The sequence below is a fragment of the Cheilinus undulatus genome, linkage group 2 (assembly GCF_018320785.1).
Source record: "Cheilinus undulatus linkage group 2, ASM1832078v1, whole genome shotgun sequence".
NCBI classification, from domain to species: domain Eukaryota; kingdom Metazoa; phylum Chordata; class Actinopteri; order Labriformes; family Labridae; genus Cheilinus; species Cheilinus undulatus.
The window spans coordinates 27,996,803-28,019,748 of record NC_054866.1 but is presented as its reverse complement, the minus strand read 5'-3'; the positions used below and the strand labels follow the sequence as shown (position 1 = coordinate 28,019,748).

At 37.5% G+C, this 22,946-nt stretch overlaps 2 protein-coding genes across 2 annotated transcripts in view; one reads left to right on the top strand and one right to left on the bottom strand.

Annotated features, from left to right (window-relative positions):
• Positions 1–6,354, top strand: part of gosr1 (golgi SNAP receptor complex member 1) — a 32,792-nt gene extending 26,438 nt beyond the window's left edge. Inside the window, exons 7-9 of the mRNA XM_041814261.1 lie at positions 1,079–1,108; positions 5,141–5,223; positions 5,614–6,354. Coding sequence (XP_041670195.1) covers positions 1,079–1,108; positions 5,141–5,223; positions 5,614–5,738 — 238 coding nt within the window. The 3' untranslated portion in view covers positions 5,739–6,354. The remainder of the gene's footprint in view (positions 1–1,078; positions 1,109–5,140; positions 5,224–5,613) is intronic.
• A 7,357-nt stretch (positions 6,355–13,711) lies between these two features.
• trarg1a (trafficking regulator of GLUT4 (SLC2A4) 1a) overlaps positions 13,712–22,946 on the bottom strand; it is a 28,435-nt gene continuing 19,200 nt past the window's right edge. The window contains exons 2-3 of the mRNA XM_041811102.1: positions 15,203–15,329; positions 13,712–14,319 (exon numbers count right to left, since the gene is read on the bottom strand). Of these exons, the coding sequence (XP_041667036.1) occupies positions 14,312–14,319; positions 15,203–15,329 (135 nt within the window). The 3' untranslated portion in view covers positions 13,712–14,311. The remainder of the gene's footprint in view (positions 14,320–15,202; positions 15,330–22,946) is intronic.

Here is a 22,946-nt window from a genome sequence, read left to right as displayed (position 1 = left end):
GTCAGGCTCTAACATGGGTAAAGATCTTAACAGAAACCACATAATGGGCTTGACAGAGAGGGTGTGGATGCTGTTGAACGAGCTCTGATACACAATGCCCGCTGTTTTTGTTTGTTTGTTTTCCCTTGGTTCTCTGGAACATTATCCAAATTGATTCCAATTATGGGATAAACCACTGAGAGCAGTGTTGTTTATGACCAACCTAAGACACAAAACTGGTGTTACAGTGTAAGAGATTTGTGCGTTTATGTGCGCTTGCCTAATAGTCTTGTAGAGTAAAACAAGAATGAAACATTCTTTGATGATGCTGTGCAGAAAATGAAGCCCTGGGTAGACAGTGAAGATCTGTTGTGTGAGAATTATACCAGAGCAGAAGTTGAACTAAACAAAACTTGTTACGCCTTTTCTGCAGAATAACTCTGGATAACAGCGTTTGTTAACTATTTTAAATGGGATTGAAGCAATTTCCCCTTTGTTGGTGAGATCACGTGACATTAGAAACAGTGACTTAAAGGACTAAATGAGAGGGCAACAACAAAAATAGAGAGACAAAGCTGATATATCAATTAATAAATAAGGCTGTGCAGCAACCATACAATGACAGTGTAACTGTGATTGCAATCAAAATGCAACAGCAGCCATTATGAACTGAACATATCTGAGAACTGTATGGCGAGACAAGGCCAGTGTAGAGGCACCAAACGGCACCCCGCAGGGCTGTCCCACATAGCGCAACCATAGTCCCCAGCATGAAGAGGGTACATCTAATACTTTTCACTAGCAGGGACAATAACAGAGTCATGTGCTGAAAATGGTGCCATCAGGACATTTCCATGAAAGCAAGTATCAGACTGCTACAGAGAGATAAACTGACAGAGGTTTAAATGTCTAAATGACATTAGGCTGTGGTCTGTTACTGTGTGGGAGCTGATAAATGATCATAGTCCAATGTCCAGTCCAATGTTATTGCCTTATTACCATGCCATGCTGTTTTTTTCTGCTTAACTGCCTCACGTCGATAACTAACCTCTCGTTCCTCTTCCTCCCCCACCCCTCTCCTCCTCCTCCACCTCTGTAGCTCGGACAGACTGATGGATGACACAATAAGGTGAGACTTGTTTTCTGTCCTGCACATACAGGAACACATATGCATATGTCAAACCTCCACCCACCTCCTTTTTCTTTCTACCAGCTCTCCTGACTCAAGATTGTCGGGAATGAACCTTAACATGGCCCAAGTATCTTTTGTCTAATAAGCTTCAAAAACATGAATGAATTAAACATCATGTGGAGCTGGGAGAAATGTAGAATGATTTTTTGGCTCTGTTGGGGCACAAAATCTGACTGTTTTTTTTTTTTTTTCATTGATGTTTGGACTAAACAAGTTTGATTCTTTTCATAGCCTTGAAAGTGTGATTTCTTCATCCCTCATGCATAAATTACTGAAACGGTCCCTTTAGAAAGCCTCTCACTTCACTGATTTATAGGCGTCATCTATCTCAGTGCTCCTTACTCTCCCTTCAGGCCTGAACAAATGACAGATGTCTTGTTTTGTATTCACCCTATGTCCTTTCACCTGATTTCCCTCTTCTTCTTTCAGTGGTCTTTTTTCATTCACTTCCTTTACCATTATCTTATCTTGGCATCCCATGAACAATGCTTACTGAAAATTGGCTTGCAAAAGCAGAGGTGGGTAGTAACGCGTTACATTTACTCCGTTTCCTGTCCTTGAGTAGTTTTTTTAAAAACCCTACTTCTGAGAGTACTATACTTCTATACCTTTACTCCGTTACATTGGGCAATACACTGGTCGCTACTTTTACTTGTCTATAATGTATTTTCATTAATTATTTTTTTACACTCAGCTGAGCTCTCACAGCAGCGTGAGGTAAAATCCTCAGCATCACAGAGTAAACAGAGGAGTGACCCCTCCCCCTTAAATATCAACAGTTGGAGATAATGGCTGAAGATGTAATACCTGCGTCTCCTTCAGAGGAGCATGTTCATCCCTGGTCCAACATCGAGACTCTTTACCTTTCAAACAACGAGGCATAACAGCCACATAATGCGCTGCCTACTGTGTCTACTATAACTGTGGAAATCTCAAGCTTCAAAAATAGCATGTCAAATCTAAGAAAGCACGTTATGGTAAGCAAGCTAAACAAGCTAACGACTGCACTGCTAGTTTGCTAAATGTATGAGTTCAAATCTCCGTTTTAACTTGCAGACTGCAAAGACACAGTTGTGTCAGTGATAAATGACGTCACGTGTTTAACCCCCTATGCAACTCTGCCACAAATGTGATTTTACACGGCATATTTTAACGTTATGTCGTAGGTGATACTTTTATCATGTGCGTGTGGTTATGTTGATACATGCAACAAACCCTGCTGATCACATAACCTTCTTGGTGGAGGTTATAAAGATAATGTGATTATAATGTAAGAACTGGAAGATATAAATTTATGTGTGAGATTAAAATCATCATGTAGAAATAAGATAACTATTATGAGAGAAAGAGGGTTTTTTTTTTTCTCATGATATTGAATTTTTCATCCCATAATTGTGATTAACAAACATAACTTGACTGCTGCTTTGAGTATTAAGTTACATTTTTTAAATATCTTGTCATTAGTTTTGGCAAGTTATATCACTTTATTTATGACAATGTGCAGTTCACATCACTACCCCTGAATAATATGTTGCAATAAATTGCACAAAATGAAGTTACTCACTACTTGAGTAGTTTTATAACGAGGTACTTATTTATTCTTACTCAAGAACTTATTTTCATGAGTGCTTTTGCTTCTACTTTAGTAATTATTATTGTTAAGTAACAGTACTTTTACTTGAGTACTGTAACTACCCACCACTGTGTAAAAGACTTGTCTGGGAGATTTAATCTCAAATATTCTTTTGTTTTTGTTTTATCTTCAGTTAATCACAGTTTCCAATGCCTTCCTTTTTATAAAAACATTCATTTTAATTAAATTCAAAATCTGTTTCAAGACAAATCACAGCCACGAGAATTTGAATGTAATTGAACCGCAAGAAACTAAAAGTTTCACAGCCCAGCCAAAGACTATTATTCACCTAAATGTTTACTTGACAGTCTGAACCCCCCTTCAGGTTGTTTTTAAACTCTGACCATTGACTTGCTTCATGTGTTGGGCTAAAGGAATCCCACTCCTATAGCTCTGATTCTCCTGAGCTGGTTAAAATCAGGATAAGAGGTCGCAGAAACAGCTGGAGTCAGCAAAGTGTTCCTACCTGACTGAGGGGAACATGATCCCTATGACGCTGCTCCAAGCTAAGACTGCGGACTGTCAGGCGATGCCATGCCCCCTCACACAAGCTGTCCCCAAACCAGTCTCTGTTTTCACTCGAGTGAAAATCCCAGAGTGATTTCTTCATGATGTTTTGACGTGCCTCCTGGGCTCTGTCGCTCTGGGAGAGGAGTTGATGTTATTAGTTGTCACTATGCTGTTCAAATGTGACTTGCTTGGAGGATTTTTTTTTTTCAGTTTTTTTCTACACTGATTTCTCACAATGAAACACTATTGTGATAGGGCAAACAAGCTTTTATTGATCATGTGTAACAGATACCAAAACAGCACCTGAAACTTTTCCGCCAACCTGCCCCTATGCACGTTCCAGTGCGAGGTTGCACTGGTTATGTAGGCCCGAGTTTGAGGTTTTTACAGCCACTCTCCCCAATCTTTGTAGAAGTCTTGTTGACTGTCATACGCACTGCTGGCAGATCTTGATAGGATAAAGCTTGTTTTATAAATGGGCATAATGGCCTTCCTTAAGGCATGAAGATGACTTCAGAACCTTTTGGTATCTATTTAAGCACTAATCACAAATCTACAAACACAAACAGACTTGGATACTTTTAGGTTGTCTAGCAGAGGAAAGTGAACACATGCTATGTTTTAGATCTTCGCACATCAGTACAATAAGTATCTGCAAACCATATTTTCCATATTTTACTAAATTGTATATTGTATATCCGGGGGACGTCTTGGAAGCATGCTATCAGGGTTTGAGTCCCACCTGTGGATCCTTTCCAGCATTTCATTCCCCACTTCCTCTCTTTGATTTCCTATACTATCTATTGACCTGTCCTCTCAAAATAAAGACAAAAAGCCCTTTACACTCAGGACCCCACAGGATCAGCAGCAAGCTGACACATCTCTATGGAGTAAATTGTGTTAGGAAGCTTACCTTTTTGCTAATCTATGGACGGCTCCTGACGTTCATTTCCCTTCCAGAACATTTCAATCCAGGGGCAAAGAGCAATGTTTATTCAGAGCTTTGATACTAATCCACATTGCTAAATCCATGAAAACATGACTATTTATTATGTTTTATGCAATGAAAGATGTAGCAGACTTGCTGTCTGTCCTCCATTTGATACCAGGGGTAAAAGACAACTTCATGGTTTCTTGGTGGTAGGGACCAATCAGAGCCAGTCAAAAATCAGAGACAAGATAGTTATCTGCCACTTTAAAAGGTAAGAAAAAACAGTCCTTTATAGCCCAAATAATGAAAAGAGGACGTTTGTATTACTGAAATGGGATACATGCACATTTTACGCACTTGAATACCACATGTGCACAAATGTGAATTGGTTTTACAGAGATATTGATAGTTTCTTTTGGTTGTTGGTTAAAAAGTTTTTATTTTTTCTCTACGCGAGGCCTGTAGGAACTAAAAGTTGTGCCCTGGTTTGATTATTGTTGATGTGGGTGTGATTTCTATAAATTTCAATGAGATTCTATATCTGTTTTGTTCTTTTAGTTGGTCTTTCTTGTCCTGTAACTCTTGATATGTTTATTTGACATCCTTGTGGCACATATATTCTGATAGTCCACGTTGTCCTGAAAAAATAGATGTCTATGACTTGATTTGGCTTAAAAGTGATTCTAGGAATTTTTGCATAGAAAATACAGGCAGACCGAAAATAGCAAAAAACTGGTTTAGATTTTGCTGCTTTTAGTTTTAGACTACATGTTTTCCTTTAAAATGATAATTTCTCCAAAAACAATTCCTGACAAAGACTAAATGTTCATCCAGTTTGACTTACTTGCTGTGTATTATCAGTTCTGAGCTCATCTCTTTCTTTCTTCCTCTTCAGTATTGCAATGGCAACCAAGGAGAACATGACCTCTCAGAGGGGCATGCTGAAGTCCATACAGAGCAGGGTCAACACGCTGGCCAGTATCCTTTGTTCTGCAAAAAGCTGATAACAGGTTAAACGCTGAAGACTCTTGGTCTTAAAACATTGACAGTACATCAGAAATCAATGCTAACACATTGCTTTTCTTTAGTACAAAGTGGTTCTTTGTTTTCATAGGGATGTACCAGGAAGAGGTCAGGTCAGAAACCCAAACTATCTTGTGATTTTGACTGTTTTAACTTACTGGATGTTTTCCAAGTTATCATATACTGTCCTTCATGAACCAGTCACTTGATAAAAGTTCATTTCACTTGTGCTAAAAGATTAGAAATTAGAAAATGCTTACAGCTTTTGTCTTACTCTGTTTCTGATTGGGTCAAAAATGTAGAATCTCACATTCCTGCAGCACTCCTTAACTTTGACTTCCTGAGACCGTTTCCCTACCATCAACAACCTCATCCAGCGAATCAACCTGCGGAAGAGAAGAGACTCTCTCATCCTTGGAGCAGTGATCGGCGTCTGCACCATCCTCCTCCTGCTTTACGCTTTTCACTGAACACCCAGACATTTGTGAGATCTTTAAAACAGCAGGATCGCTCTGCTCTTTTGTAGCTTGGGACCCCCGGGACACTGAGCTCAGTGGATGGAGGAACAAGGAGACCTCCCTGAGCCTAAGGACTTTGAGTTGGTCCAGTTCTTACGTAAGAACAAATATGACCAAACATGAACTGCTGAACTTGTATTTAGTGGTGGGACTGATGGAGGGCTGTGGTTGGGTGCTCTTCTGCCAACACAGGAGTGAAGACCAGAAGTACAAATAAGACGTGATTTTAAACAGATTCTATTGTTAACTCACTTTAAACTGAGTGAAGTTTGATGAGACTGTGACTGTATGTGACACATTTTGATTTCACAGGTGAGAGGATTTTTAGTTGAATGGTCCTTTTTAAATGATGAAGTTGGGATGGAAGGATCATTATGGGCTGTAAAATGTGAATTAATAAATTATTCATATCAGTATGTGTAAAAGAGTGTGTGAAACTATTAATTACTAAAATATGAATATCACAAAATACATGATTTTAACTCTACTAAAAAGTGCATGGGCCCTTCATTTGTGAGAAGGGCGTGTTAAAATGAACTACCTGTATAATTGATATTACATTTCCATGACTCTTTTCTTTTCTTTTCTTTTCTTCTTGATAAGAAACCAAGGTTTCCTGCTGAATTCAAACTATGGACTGCTTGAGTTAAGGTCAGAACTTTAACATCCTAACACTGGCTATGGACCTTTTTCCTTGGATCCCACCCAGCACCAGAATCTTAAAGAAAGCTTTGCTGTCTTAGGACCCACACAAAAAGAAAAAATGATATGAGGCATACAAAATTTACAGGAGTGTATTCATTTCATTGTCATCTTGATTGTAGGTCTTTTGGCCCTTTAAAAAGTATGGTTTTCTTATTTTTAATTGCTAAATATTCAAACTTTTCCCGTCACTGCCATTCATTTTAGATGGAATTTTTCACCCAGTAGTGGGTGGGGACAGAGAATTCGTTCAGTATACATTCAGCATACATTATACATTCAATATAAACTAACGTACTAACTGGAATGTCAATGTGCCATTCATGGCCGTACCATCCAGCGAGGTCGGTTAACTGTATGAAAATTTAACTTTATAAAGAAAATCACAGGAATGAGTAAACCTTTACTCAATATCCCATTTTACAAAGATGTGCATGTATAACAATGCCAAGACAACAGCTTGCTCCTCTGGATGGACCGAAATCACTGATAGTGTGTCAGGCCTGGGTATTTCCCAAAGGCCTCAAGAAATGCATCACAATACAAAGAATATGATACAACAGCTATAGCAATATGTGTTGATTTTGCATAATAAACGTCCTACACAGATTCACTACATAAGCAGTTCTTAATTGTAGGGATAACAACAATGGCATGATTTAAAGGATCCTTTAAATTAAAACACTTACTTACTGATCGTCAGAGATTTAATAAATCAATAAATAAGCATATTCTATATCTAACCACTAAGTTATTAATATATACAAATTAAATATTAATTAACTTTTTAAACTTAAAATGTCTCACTCTGTTAACTCTTGCTTTTGTTTTTCATACAACAATGCTTCATGTCACTATAAGCCTGTTTGTACTTGCAAAATGTGTTTTTACTTTACATGTGCATGAATCGTAGGCACCACAGATCAGTAATTAACTAATAAGTTGGGATTTAACAGCGTGACTCGCACCTAAAGCTACAATATGTTGAATTTTAGTTTAATTCTTACCTTACCTCAAATATTTTAGTTTTCAAAACCAGATAAATTCTTTATTCTTATAATTGTAACAGGATGCATCTTCTTATGGTGGCTCCTATTGGTTGCAAGTTCAATTGACCAAGCTCAAAGAAACACTGAAATCTGTTTTTAAATGTGAGTTTCTCACATAAAAGACCGACACATCTATGGAGATTTATAGTCATAGGTTATTCTCTCTGTTAAAGAATGAGTAAAAAGGCAGCTTAACTTTTGAGACTTCTGTTTGTCCAAAAGATTTTATCCATACATGCATATCACTTGTGGACTGTTGGAGCTGCTGTGTCTATGAAACAGTCATCAAGACAGAGATATTTAGTTTATGTTAAATATAGTGCTGGATAAAGTCGCTTTTAAAAAGAGGTATATTAGGAATACAGTTTTGTTGCCTCTAGTGCACAAATTTCCAGTCCCTCTTGCAGAGAAAGAAAGCGCTACTTTGATGACTATCTTTTGAACCTGTTAACTATCCTGCATGTGTCCTACTCCAGTGTACCTGGCAGTGCCCAGGCCGCTCTATTTGATTGGGATCCATCTGGAACACAAAGTGGCGTGTCTGACTGAAGGCTGGAGCTGAAGCAATCATATGAGACCGTAAGGGACTGCAGACTGAGTTTGACTCGTTAGATGAAAGTGGTGCTTTTTGCTGGTGGTGGTGCAGAAATGTGAGAAACATCAATGTGATTTTTGTCTCTCAGCTACAGGCAGATTCTGGACTTGAATCCAAATAAAACAGGCTCACTTCAAATGGACTGAAGAGGATAAATTTGGGTTTTTGTCCTCGTTCTCTATGTTTGATGTAGTCCTCACAAAGAAATGTCTAAACGCATGAAAAAGAAAAATTAGGCAGACTGAAGTTTTAGCATGTTGTTATGAATTTCCTTTTTTCTTGCTTTACAGCAGTCACACAAGCATCTCCATCAGTCCCTGAATACCTCACTTTCTTTTGAAGGGGAACCCTGTGCTGGAGTCTAAATTTAGAGCAGACGTGAAACCGCCATCAGCAGACAGCAGAGGTACTGACGTGTTGAAGTCCTGAATATTTCAAACTGAACATTTCCAGGGCAGAAGGAAGCACCAGGTTCTCTCACTTAGGAGGGTCGCAGTACACTAACTTCTGACAAACCCAAGTATGTGTGCTCACAACAGCAGAAATGTAATAGTTGTAAGGAATGTCAGAGGGCTTCTGGAAAGTATTAAAAAATACACTTGCTGTTTCTCGTCAGATGTCTTATCAATAAGTTTGACATCTAGTCTAAGATTCAATTTAGGAGCTGTTCTCAACATAATCGACACTTTTTGGCAGCTTGAAGACCTCCGAAAAAGCTGTAACCTAGGTTGGAGGAAGGATTGAAATGTTTGAAGTGTTTTTCTTCTGTACAAAGGATTGTATGAGTACATGAGTCTGTGGTTTGTGTGGCTAGGAGAGGCAACATTTGCCAATTATTTTATTGTTGTAATTTTTTTCAGTGACCATCTATAATCAGCACTAATGGCAGTAATGGTAAATGATGTTTTTCATCCTTTGAGGCAAAGTTGTGGACAAGAAGCTGCTGTATGAAGAAATATAACAGAAACAGCTGTACAAGATAGTGTGATCCAATAAACGGGGAAAAAATCGCTCTCAACACCGGATTTAACTGCACAATATTAGCTATATTTTGAATTGATTGCGTCATCAACACCAAGCATCAAACAGCCAAAATATGAACACTGAGAACAACACATGCTCTCATAGTGGGACCGAATCAGTGATAATCCTGACAAAAGCCTGCCTGCAGATGTGTTTTGGCACTCGAACAGCTGAGCGAACACGCCCTCCTAAGATATGATTTATTAGTATCAATAAATGTGTATTGGATCAGTAGCCTTGGTGCTTGCCTTCAGAATTATGTTCACTTCCTTTTGGGATTGAAAAGCATCTTCTTTGTTTTTTGGGGTTCAGAGTTCCCTGGCAAGTTGTTTTCTGTTTGTTCTCCTTTTGCGCCAGTCCTGGCATTTTTTATAAAGTTTGGCATTCCAAGACAAATAGTGTAGTTCAATATACCTGCCCACACCATAATACTTCCCAAACAAACAAGCACAAACTAACAAACTAACTTGTATAGTTTTTAGAAAAGGGAATTTACATTTTGAAACAGATTTTATTGAGGCATCAACAAATGTAATATTTATTATTGTTGCTTTGTCAAGAATAGTTATAGATAAAATATAGTTGTAACTTTACAATGGACCTGATTATTAACCTGACACTGACCAATTGGACTGCATTTTTGCCTTTGAGCTTGCTGGTAAAAAAAGGAGGAAGAGGACTGTTATCGCTAGATGGAGCTGTGGTTCTGGATCCAAACTTTTTCCTCCTGGGGGGCCTCCTGCTTACATACAACACAGATAGCATAGCCAGAAATTCAAGGAAAGGGTGATGGGCTGTGATAATAAGTCTTGCTTAATTTAAAACAAATCATATCCCGATCAGAATAAACAAATTTTTTTCCATAACTGCATTTAGCTAGTGTATTTTTTGTTTTTTGTTGTTTTTGTTGTTACTGTTGACTGGACTAATTTTGTTGATATGCTATCACATTCACACCTCCTTTTCTGTTTGAAGGTATGGGAGTTGGATAGTTCAGTGGGTTACATCACTGACTTAGGTATAGGAGACGGATGGTTCAAATCCAAGTCAGGGCATGATAAGTATCCAGTATGGGCCCTTGGGCAAGGTCCTTAAATTCTGAAACACCTGTCTTATTGTCATCCCTTTGGATAAAAGCATCTGCTAGATTACACTGTAAGAATATACAGCCCATGCTGTCCTCTTTTTGATAAATTGGGATGATTCCCACTTTTTTCTCTCTTCAGAGCACAAGATAGCTCACACGCAGCATCTCTGTTGTAGCCATGTTTCACACAGTTTGACACACTTCCCAGACAATCCTAAGACCTTGTGCACTGTCATGAAGATGACAGGTGATATCATGATGACAATGATTGGTTGGGATCAAACCCTAAGTGTTGCCATTCTATCAACCAAGGTATGGGAGAAAGATCTCACCCTGTTAGCCTCTGCTCTACTTTGTAAAGTGCCTATAAAAAGTATTCACCCCTTGGATGTTTTACCCTTTTATTGATTTAATAAATCAATCATGGTCAATATAATTTGGCTTTTGCTTTTTTAAAGAGATTACGAAATAACTCTTTGATGTCAAAGTAAAAACATTCTACAAAGTAATGTTGATTTGATAAAAATATGTGAGGTAAAATAAGTGATTGCAAAAATGTTCACCTCCTTTAAATCTAATTCAACAGAGATCCAGCATATTGGTGCTTGTATTCTTTCAATTAGTTAAATAGGGATCACCTGAGTGCAGTGAATGTGTCTCAAGTGATTGTTATATAAAGACACTGGAAGGTTCAGTCACTGGTTAATCAGTACTCCTGGCTACCATTACATCATGAAGCAAAAGAACGCACCAAGAAACTCAAAGGTGATTGAATGAGTCAGGGGATGGATAAAGAAAAAAAACCAAGACATTGAACATCTCCTGGAGTTCAGTTAAATCCATCATCAAGAAATGCAACAAATATGGCACATGTGTAAATCTGCCTAGATCAGGCTGTCCTCACAAACTGAGTGGCTGTACAAGAAGGAGGCTAGTGAGAGAGGTCATCAAGATATCTAGGACTACTCTGGCGTTACAAGCTTCAGCTGCTGAGACGGGAAAGACACAGCATACAACGGTTGCTCAGGTTCTTCAGCAGTCAAAACTTTTTCGCCAAAAAGGTTTTTGGGGAGACTCCTTGGTCAAGTGGGAGAAATTCTTTGTCTGATAAGACAAAATCAATGCATTTTGGCCATCAGACAAGAGTCTCTGTTTGCACCAAAAACTGCATACCACCGCAAACACACCATCCCCACTGTGAAGCACAGTTTTGGCAGCATCATCCTGTGGGGATGATTCTTGCAGCCAGCCCTGGAAGGCTTTTAAAGGCAGAGCGTAAAATGAATGTGGAAAAATAAAGAAATATATCCTAGAGGACAATCTTATTCTATCTGCAAGAGAACCTTGAATTGGGAGATTTTTTTTCCAGCAAGACAATGACCCATACATACAGCAAAAGCTACATAGAAACAGTTTAAAGACGACAAGGTGAATGTTGTAGAGTGGCTGAGTTGAAGCCCAGACCTCGATCCAATCGAGAGTTTGTTGCCGGACTTGAATAAGGCTGTTCACGCAACCTGACAGAGCTTGAGCAATTTTGCAAAGAAGAATGGAGTAAAATTGCAGTGTCCAGATGTGCATGCCTGATTGAGACCTATCCACACGGATTCAGAGCTGTGATATCAGCCAAAGGAAACCGTTTTCACTTTGACACTAAAGAATTTTTTTTGGTATTTTTTTGTCAAAAAAGATTGTTGTTGTGATGATCACCTGTAACTTAAAAGAAAAAAAAAAACTCAACATTTTTTGTCATATTTCCAACCCAAAGCTGCAAATAAGAGAAATAGAGGAGGCTGACCAAAATGCACAAACACTTGGCCACATCTTAGAATATGTGCAGGAGTTTTAAATATTTGTTTAGATTGAATTCAAGAAATGTTCAACGGCTGTCAACAAAGCAGAGATCTTTTATTTTTGTTGTTGTGGCACAGAAACACACTTGATATTTTATGAATTTTACTAGTAGTACATCAGTTTCAGTTTGGTATAGGGACAACCTGGAGTGTTTATTACATGCTAAATGCCAGACTAAGATGACATGCTAGATGTTCCCCCTGCATCACCCCCCTTCTGTTGTTAGTCAGCCCATAACTCTTCATAAAGTGCACCATTAAACAGCAAAACTTGGCTCATGCATGGTAACATTTATTCCAGACATGCAAAATGTACACCACAGAGATGAAAACTGGCACATACAGTATACTTTTAAAGAAACACATCAGTATTCAGGGATGAAATGTTGGTTTGACCTGTTTTACAGAGAAAGAAGAGCATATAGGATAGACATTTAGATCAGAAACAACAGTGGCAGAGATGAAAAATATGTACTTTTGTTAGTCTGTGTCACCTACTGAAATGATTAGCCATTTTGCCAACAAAGTAATGCATAAATTTTCAGTGTAGTTTGGTGGTAAACATGGAGAATCTTTGGGTGTTTGCTGCTGTTAGATGTTTGTAAAATGTCGTTTTTTTAGTACAAGTATGAGCAGGAATGACACTTACAATGACCAATTTCAGCTTTAAACATTGTGATTATAGTAGTTTCAGTCTTACAGTGGTTATGATTAATTTAGGACTTTATGGTATCTATGCATAGAAATTTCATCCTTCATTACTCTTTTTCGCTTGTATGAGCCCTTATACAAACAAACAAAAAATAGCTTTTTTTTTTAACTTTCCAAATATTCATGATTCTCCAAGAAAAAGTCAATAATGCCCAAAAAAACCCTATATAATGCTACGTGGTGTATCAGTGATGTAACCTGTGCTTGTAGCATAAGCCTGTCATGTGTCACTGTAACAGACCTGTACAGTCACAGGCCTTTAAATACTTTCTTTGATAAAGTAATGAATACAGACAATCTGTCGTGCTTTGAGTTTCAATTAAGATTCTTTAAATGCTTGTAGTTGCTACTCTGTCAAACCCAGAGGCCTGTTCATTTACACAAATAAAAATGTGTATATAAGGCCTGTTTGGCCTGTAGCATGCGTACATATTGCATATATATAGATATATAAATACATTTCATACCAATACAAGAGAAAACAGTCAGTGAAGAACTGGCATTAACAGTCAGTGTATAACAATGAAAGAATGACGTTTAGGAAGGTAACCATCTATATGTGGAATGAAGTTTAACTGAGGAAACTGATGGACAAGGTGGTAACAGCGGAAATGAAAAGATAGTCAGAAGTTTGGCATGCGTTGCATTCTCTGCCAGAGCAAGGCATTGTTAGGAGACTTGTGGGTGTTAGACCACAGTCTTCACACATTCATAGTGGCTGAACTCACATTAATATACACAAATCACTCTTCCATGTGCAAACCTTTTAGCTTTTACATACGGATTATAACAGTTAAGATGAAGGAAGGCAGAAGTTTATTTACATTCAGACATGCAGTTGGTCTCATTTTTCGAGATTAAAAAAAATTATAACAAAAATTAAAAATGTGTTCCCTGCCCTCTTTCCACTGATGCTGACAGAGCAGCCACTGTGACAGTCTTAACAAACTCAGCAACACTTTGCATACAAACATTTTATAAAATGTACATCTATATATACTCAATATTCATGTTTCAAATATATTTGTAGCGGTATATGTTTTGAATGCAAGAGGTTCAGTAGGGAATAATATGAGGGATATATGCAGCTGTCCAAAGGTTGAAGTCCAAACCTAGGGTGCATTTTTAAAGCAGCTCCATCACAAAGAAAATGCCCTTTTTAACCACTCCCCTCTTCATTTTAAGAAGTCCATTCTCCCAGAATGATCCTGACCACATTCAAACCTGCTTTTACTTTCTCTTCTGCTTTCACCTGAACATTTCTACATCGGGTTTATTGTCAAGCAATTGTTACTGGATTCTAATGCATGCATCTCTGAATGATTTTTCTTTTGCTGCAGTACCTGCACTCATGAGTTTCCTATTTTGGCATTCTGAAGGTGGTCATAAAATATGGTATTGTACTTTCATTTTTCTTTTTTTTATTGAATGGGCCTTTTCCCCCCTTGTTGCATCCATTGTCTGGCTTTTCCATGTCAGTTTCTCCCCTCAGGTCATCTGTGTGACTAGCTCACTGCAAGAGAAAGAAGAAGAGAAGCGTGGCACTGTTACAGAATGACACAAAGACAGCTTCAGCTCTCCATCAGAGTCACTATTTTGACTGTGACTGTGACTGTCAAAGGCTGGGAGTGGTAGGGTAGCTTCCCTTGTGCACAGTCAGCCAAATACAGTCTCTGCAGTGCTAAATCAGTCCACACTCACACACATAGACATACACACACAACTCTTCAAAATGTGCTGAGTTTGAATATAGAAAAAACACACAACTCCTGCATGTGAGCTAGTGTCGTATATCACACTGTAATTGTAATGCAGTAGCTTCTCTTTTTAGTCATACACTTGTTACCACCACATGTGTGTCAGCATGTGTGTGTACCATTGACTGTAAAATTATATGGACAAGCCTCCTCCATCTGTTGTACAAAAATGAAATTATAATACTCCTGTGATGGCTGCTGACATACAGTAATATTGCTTTGACAAAATGAGGAGCAAGACATTTGGTGACTGATGCTGGCTGGTTAGGCTGAGCACAGCAAACCTGCTGCTGGTCTCAAACTTCCCTGGTACACAGACTGGACAGGGGTATATGTGGCTCATGTGGCTTTTGGCTTCACTATCAGGTGGCTGTTACTCCGTCCATCTTAATACACACTGAATGGTGTGCACACATACAAACATAATATACAACATATTTCAGCCATATAAAAGCTAAGAAATATTACAAGATAAATGCATGATCATAAGGTCGCTGAGATTTCACCATACATTGCACAAACATAAACCTGTCATCTCTTAGACTATATGTCAGACCCATCTTAGCTACAGAGCAAGTACTGTCTTGTTTTTATCTTTCAGATACACTGTATGATTGTGTACTAAAATGTGTTGCATACCATAATATGAGACATAGACTACGATGGCGACAACGCCCAGTATGATGGCGACGATACTGAGCAGACGAGCCAGTCGACCCAACCTCCTGGCCCCGTCGATATCCCCTGCCTGGAGACTGTTTCTGGACTGGAGACACAAAAGCACAAGGTATTAGCAACAGGAATATTTGGCTGAAATTGTTTATCCAAGCATTTTATGTAGTGATAAACCAAATCACCAAAGGGTAATATTTTCTGAAGCAAAACCTCTAAAATTTATAAGACAGAGAAAATAATGACTGGGAATTACGTTAATAAATATCAGTGACAAATGTCATTTTCTGTCTTCAGACACATCTCTATAAAACCTCCAAGAGAAATATAAAATAAGTTCACAAATATTTTGTATATTCCTCCTTTAAATAAGGAATTAGAGAGAGAATAGAGTCAGAGAAGAGAGTATTATATTAAGAAATTAAATGTGATAGTCCCCTGACTGAAATAGTCTCTTTAAAGTAGTCAAGAGGTGAAGACTTTCAGTGGATAACTAAAATGTTCAAATGGAGTTTTTATCCCATTCAAACTGATCAAGAAAAAAGTTGTGCATCATCTGTCAGGAGGAAACCACAGAAGAATTTTGACATGATATATTTACAGAAGGACCTTTACTTGGAGAGGCAATTTATCTATAGCTTCCTGAGCCACGCAGAATACCTCAGAATGAATTGCTTGTAAAGTCTAATGTCAAGTAGTGAATGCAAAAGACAGCAGCAGTTAAAGATGTCTCACACTGAAATGTGCCTGGATAGTAAAAAGAAGGATACATATTAGCCATTAAACCTCTATATAATCAAAGCTATAATAGAAAAAAGCCCTTTCATGAACAAAATTAAGAAAAAATAAATGTATAATCCTGCTTCTTTTTTCCTTTGCCCTGCCTTAAACAAGCATAAAACTGAGAAAGACATCTTTGTGTATTCCCACATTATGAGACCGTCAGAATAAAACACTGGCAGAAGAGATAAATGCCATCAAACTGGTCTGACTCTATTATCTTTCTAAATACATCTATCATGAACCAGCATAAATACATCCAATCTCCCAAGACCACGCAAATTTTGTTTTAGTTCTGCTACTAGAATTTTGGACGTAATAGTCCAGAATGTCCCTTGAAGTTTCAAGTCATCTGCTTTAAATCTGCCATAATATTTTCTGATATTCTCATGGATATTTTAGGGAATTTGTTTGGAATTTTAAAGTTTTTTCAAGGAAATTTTCGGAATATGTTTGTATCTTTTGGAGTAGAAGTTTCATTAAAAGTTTTGGTAGAAATTTGCTTTAAAATGTTTTGGTATTTTCATAGGAATTTTAGAAATTTGTTTGGACATTTACGGAAATTTGGAAGCTTTAGGGGAATTTTCATATACATTTGGGGAATGCATTTGTAATTTTTGAGAATTTGATTCTGATTTTTGGGGGGAATTTGCCTTGACATTCTTAGTATTTTTCACAGAAACCTGGGAAATTAATTTTTAAATTGTTGGGAATTTGCTTGGAAATTTAATTTAATTTATCCATCTGCTTTGCAAAATCAGGAGTTTTGGGGAAAGTTTTAGATTCTTTTTTTTTGGAATTTAGCAAGATATTTCGGGGTAATTTACTTTGAAATTCTGTGCCAATTTCATGGGAATATGGGAAATGCATTTAAAATTTTTTGGGAAAAATTAAGTTTTACTTCCAGAAACCTGGGAAAATTATTTGTAAATTGTTGAGAATTTTCTTGGAAATGTGGGGTGGGTTGTCCTTTTTAATTTCAGTCATTTTCAAGGAATTTTGGGGGATGTTTATGGATTTTTGGGGGAATTTTGGCAAGATATTTCAGCGGGGAATTTGCTTCTTTTTTTTTTTTTACATGTTTTTTTTTTGTGGAAAATTTTTATTGGAATGTGTAGGCTTTATGATAGTTTCAAATAAACATTTGAGAATATTTGAATTTTATGTGATACTACAAAAAATGTTTGAGAATTTTCACACAAATTTGAGAAAATTTCTTTGAAATTTTCGGGGATTTTGGAGGGGACCTACTTATTCCAAATAAGTGAAAGAAACTAAAAATGCATTCCAAACAGAACCTCAGGTCTCAGGAGGTTATGTAAGAGTGTAAACATCAAATCAAAGTCTGGTGACCCACAAAGAGTGCAAGAATGGGGTAATGCAATCCATATTGACCTATAGCATTTTGAATAATGACTGAAAGCTAGGGCTGCTCATTTATGGCAAAATCATTATCCCGATAACTTTGGTTGATATTGAGATCACGGTTATTAAATACGATTAATCACTGTTTTTGTCATTTATCAAACTTGAACATACTTAACACTTAAGCACTTTGAATTCCAAGCAACACATGAAAATATGTAATTTCTGAGAAAGATTTTATTTAATTCCAATACATAAGAAAATATATGTTCGTGGTGTTTTTATTGATTTACCTCTGTAGCCCAAATGTCAAAACAAATGCTTGAAACGTTTACCACACATGACAAAACCTCAGGATAAAACAAGTGGAAAATGTCATCAAGCACAGTCATTTTTTTAAATCGTAGATAGTTCTTTTTCATGATCGTGGGGAACTATAGTATAACTGAAATTCAATTAATCTCCCAGCACCACTTCAAGCTACTCTCATTCATAAAGAACAAAAGGATTGAGCATATAGTTTTTGATCAAAGTCAGATCTAGGGGCGCTAAAGCTGCCATCCATCCATCCATTGATTGTTCACCTTGGGTGACAAACTTTAAAGAAAAAACTGACGTTGATGTCATAGTGAAAACAGATTTCTACAAAGAACTAGCAATTAAATTAAAATATGTCATGTAAAATAAGTGTTGCAAAAACATTCAGCCCCTACAAGTCAGTATTTAGTAGATCACAGCACTGAGTCTGTGTGGATAGGTCTCAAGCAGGCTTGCACATCCTCCGGACACTACATTTTTTTCTCAGACAGTGGGCACAGAGATCAGGCATGAACAACCCTTTTCAAGTCCCGCCACGCTTCTATTGGGCTCCGGACCACTCACCTTGTTGTCTTTAAGCCATTTCTGTGTAGCTTTCTCTTTATACTTCAGGCCATTGTCTTGCTGAAAAAAATCTTTTCCCAAGCTGTAGTTCTCTTACTGACTGAATATGACTGTCTTTCCTATATTTTTGCCATATTCATTTTAACAGGTACCTTTAAGAGCCTTCCAGGCTGAGAGGCATCCCCACAGCATGATGCTGCCACCACCATGTTTCACAGTGGTGTGTTTTTGGTGGTGTGCAGTGTTTGGTGTCCGCCAAAACACCACATCCTGTCTTATGGCCTAAAAGCACCATTTGGTCTCATCAGACCACAGAACTTCCTTCTACCTGACAATGGAGCCTCCTACATGCCTTTTTTGCAAACTCTAGTCAAGATTTGGTCTGAGTTTTGTTTTACATTGCTTTCTCTTTGCCACTCTCTCATGAAGCTTTGACTGCTGAAGAACCAGGTCTCCAGTCTCTCTGCTGCTGAAGCTTGTAACTCCTTCAGAGTAGTCATAGTTGTCTTGGTGAATTCTCTCACTAGTGTCCTTCTTGCACGGTCACTCAATTTGTGAGGACGGCCTGATCTAGGAAGATTTACACATGTGCCATGTTCCTTCCATTTCTTGATGATATATTAACTGAAATCTGGGGATGTTCAGTGCTTTGGAATTTTTTTTGTATCTATCCCCTGACTAATACTTTTCAATCACTCTTTCTCTGAGTTTCTTGGAATGTCCTTTTGTCTTCATGGTGTAATGGTAGCCAGGAATACTGATTAACCAGTGACTGGGCCTTCCAGATACAGATGTCTTTATACTACAGTCAACTGAGATACATTCACTGCACTCAGGTGATCCCCATTTCAATAACTGTGAGACTACTAGCACCAACTGGCTGGACCTTTGTTGAATTTGGTCAGTCACTTTAAAGGGGGTGAATATTTATGCAATCACTTGTTTTGTATTTTTTTTGTCTGAAAAGAGCCAAATAATGGTTAATTTATATTATCAATAAAAGGGTAAAACATCCAAAAGGGTGGATAATTTTATAGGCACTGTTCCTGGAATACCTCCATAGGGTGAAATTACCTGATGATAATCATAATAATACATATGAAAATAAACAAACTAAAACAGTCAGAGTACTTTTTGAGTCTGAAAACAGCACAGTCACCTACTTTAAATACCCAGAATGACAACCAATAGGTAAACCCACTGGTTAGCTTTAATTTATCAAAGCAACTAGCGACAAGAACTACCTTGATATTTGATAATTATCAAGATAAGTGAAAGACACACTTAACATCAGCTAAAGTATCAACATTCATAAAACCACTTAAATAATTACAAGGAACCGCAGTTTTAACACATAACACAAACACACACACACCAAAAAAAAATTCTCTTAGCATCAGCTGAACTCTAAAGCAGCTCTTTGACAGTGACATAAAATATTTATCAATTGTGTTCTTTGACAATTGACAGCTGAGTTGAGAAATGGCACATACAGTTCTGTAAAGCTGCTTGTCTCCTGGATGCTGTCGAGCACAATGAAGGAAAAAATACAAAACAGTTTATCCCTGGCTGTGAATGATGAAATTGTTTATAGCGGAATGTCAGAATAGGATTGATGGAAGGATGTGACTCTAGAGCCAACAGGATGAAAAAGAAAAGGTGTTGTAGATCACTTTAATGCTGTATTGCTTTACGTATGGAAACAGAATAATCTATGCATCTGTGCGTAAAACATGACAGATGGGAACACTCAGTCATGAATTGCTTTCAAGAGTTCCAAAATGAAATAAACTGTTTGATGCCTAAATAGTCTTACAGACATAAACTTTGATTTATTGTCATGAACTAGCAACATGTGATACTTTTGCACACATTAAATAACCTCAGTAGTGCTCTCCAATACCAGCATAGACATAATCATCCCTTGGGTTCTGTCTTCACATTAAAAGCATCTTCATACACAAGCAGGCAATGGTGCTGCTGGTCGAAACAGACACATACTCATGAGGAATTCATTATAAATACTCGTTCATCACACAGCCATGTCTTTATGACAGTAATTTAAGCAACACTGTGGCTATTTTTTGAAACCCTGGAATACAGTGTTACTGTATTATCTGTGATCACTATGCTGAATGTTTTAACAGCACAGACTCTTTCAGGTTGCTGCTGAGTGCTAGGCACATAAATTCAAGAAGAGGATTATAAAAAATCTATATCTGGGAGCCAACTTTTTTTTAAACGTTCTTTTTTAAATGAAAAGTTTGTATTTAAAATTAATTGAAAAAAATAATACATCTACCTGATAAGTAAAAAAGAAAAAAAAATCTTTGAAAGCCCTGGATCCCCCTAAGTTTGGGCTAAACCACTGATATCTAGCACTTCAGGCTCCAACCCTGGGCAAGGTGGTGGCAAATGACAATTTTGAGGATTAGAATATGCCTTATTTCTAAGAAAGGGTGCATGGTTCAGGCATAAACAGTGCACAAATATTGTAGAGCACAATGCTGTAAGGCCCCAAAAAACAAAAAAAGTCACTAAGTACTGGAAAATGCATTTAATACCCCCCTGATGAACATGTACAAGAGCCACAGATATTATGAGGTGTATTGGTCTTTTTGAGGATTTTAGCTGATGATTGAAACATTAGAGCAAGTTGTAATGACCCAACTTTCAAAATTTTGAATCAAAACTAATTTCAGGTGACATACACAAAGAAGGTTGTTGAATAAATTGTAGAAAAATCAAGATGAAATCAGTTCGTCACACAGTGAACACAGTATCGTCATGATGCATACTTTACCACCACCCACCTTCTTCCTTAAATATATTACACACTGTATGTACACAACTAACCTTGTATAAATATGTGATGTAACACACAGGGACAAAGTAAATAAACATGTTACTAGGCATTAGGACAGAGATGAAAACAGTATGACAGGAGTTAGGACATGGACAGAGTGTCTAGAAGTCTGCAGCTGGTTAATAAGTTAATCAATCATTTAGTAATAAGAATGTGTAATAATCTGCCCTGGCTTTACAAGCTATTGACCAAACAGAGAAAAATTTTCTCTCTGTATATAACAAAAGGAAAAGCAGGTTTCATTGTGGTGAGTAACATTACATGAGGCAGAGCTGGAAAAACACCGCCTGGCTGCTTGGATGATTTCCACTTCCTGCTGTTTCGTGTTGGTTGTGTGACTGGATGCATCCATCATGCAGAGTGAAAATACTGCAGGCTGCTGGTGGTATGATGGTGTTGATCATGTTGCTGTAGCACTTACTGAGCCTCTTAGCCAAAATATTTTTGGTTTTTGAAGGATATCTCACCAGCAATGCTGACTAATGTTTGGGTCCATAAATCCATTTAGAATTGGGACTTAGTTAAGTAATTAAAATTAGAAAAATTTCATTCATACTCAGTTAAAATGTGGGCCCAAAGAAGGATAAGTTGGAAAAAGACCTTGAGAAAAAAGCTCTTGCAGTGTGACCCCAGCATGATTTTACATTAGGTGCTGTCCGTGGTGCTGAAACTGTCCTTTCACCAGATGCTGTGCGCAGTACAGCAGTAAATAGTCTCATCTATATTCATTACCACACAGCAACACTTTTGCATGGCGAGGTAGTTAACTAAATATCCACATACCCAGAAATGTAACCACTTAATATGAATAAGGAATAAATACAGCCTATCATACCAACTAAGATAAAAACTGTTATTTTACTCTTAGAAATTATACGCAAAATTGATTTATCTTTAGGTATAGGGAAAAATTAACCAACAGTCAAACCAAGGGACAGGTATAATGGGGTGGGATGTTAAATAGTGGGGTTGGGGGTAAAATGTTGATTTAGCAGAAAATATGCTTTAAATCTACTAGTTTGTCAGTCCATATTTCATACAGTCCTCTTAATATTTTTATGAAGATCAAAGAGATTCCCTCGTCATGAATCACAGTTGATTCAAAAAAGAAAAATTCCAAGGATTGCACATGAAATCACAATAAATTGTGTGTGTGTCTTCTTGACTGGCTCACTCAATCAATACGAGGGTGCAGAGTTGGGGCTGCCTCAGAGAAAGATAATATTACACTGCAGAGAGAGAGAGAGAGAGAGAGAGAGAGAGAGAGAGAGAGAGAGAGAGAGAGAGAGAGAGAGAGAGAGAGAGAGAGAGAGAGAGAGAGAGAGAGAGAGAGAGACCTTTATCTTTCCTGCTCTTCTTTAGTGGCTTCTTCCTTTTACTCTCCCAAAAGCATCTCTGTCTCCAGGCTGTCGCTGATGTAGATCCCATAGTGCACTCAGGAGGGGACAGTGAAACCCTGGGGTGCTCCACTGAACCAGGTGCTTATAGCTACAGACTTATACAAGTCTCATGGTACTTTTAAATTAGAATTTAATTTTTTTTTTTTAATTTTTGATAGAACATAATGTATTAGCTACTTTTTTGGGCTTTAGAAAAAAAAAAACAGAAAATATACTTTTTTTTTTTTTTTTTTTTTTTTCCCAAGAGATACAAATTTTTGTGCATTAAAAACTCCCTGTTCAAACTTTTAGCCAAAGATGGTTTGGTTCTGATTTCTTTCAAGTATTTTAGAACAAACAGCCTTATTGTACTTTTGGGACAGCATTCTTCCTTTATGCCACATGATACAGACTCACTGAGTGGGCAGGTGTTAACTCT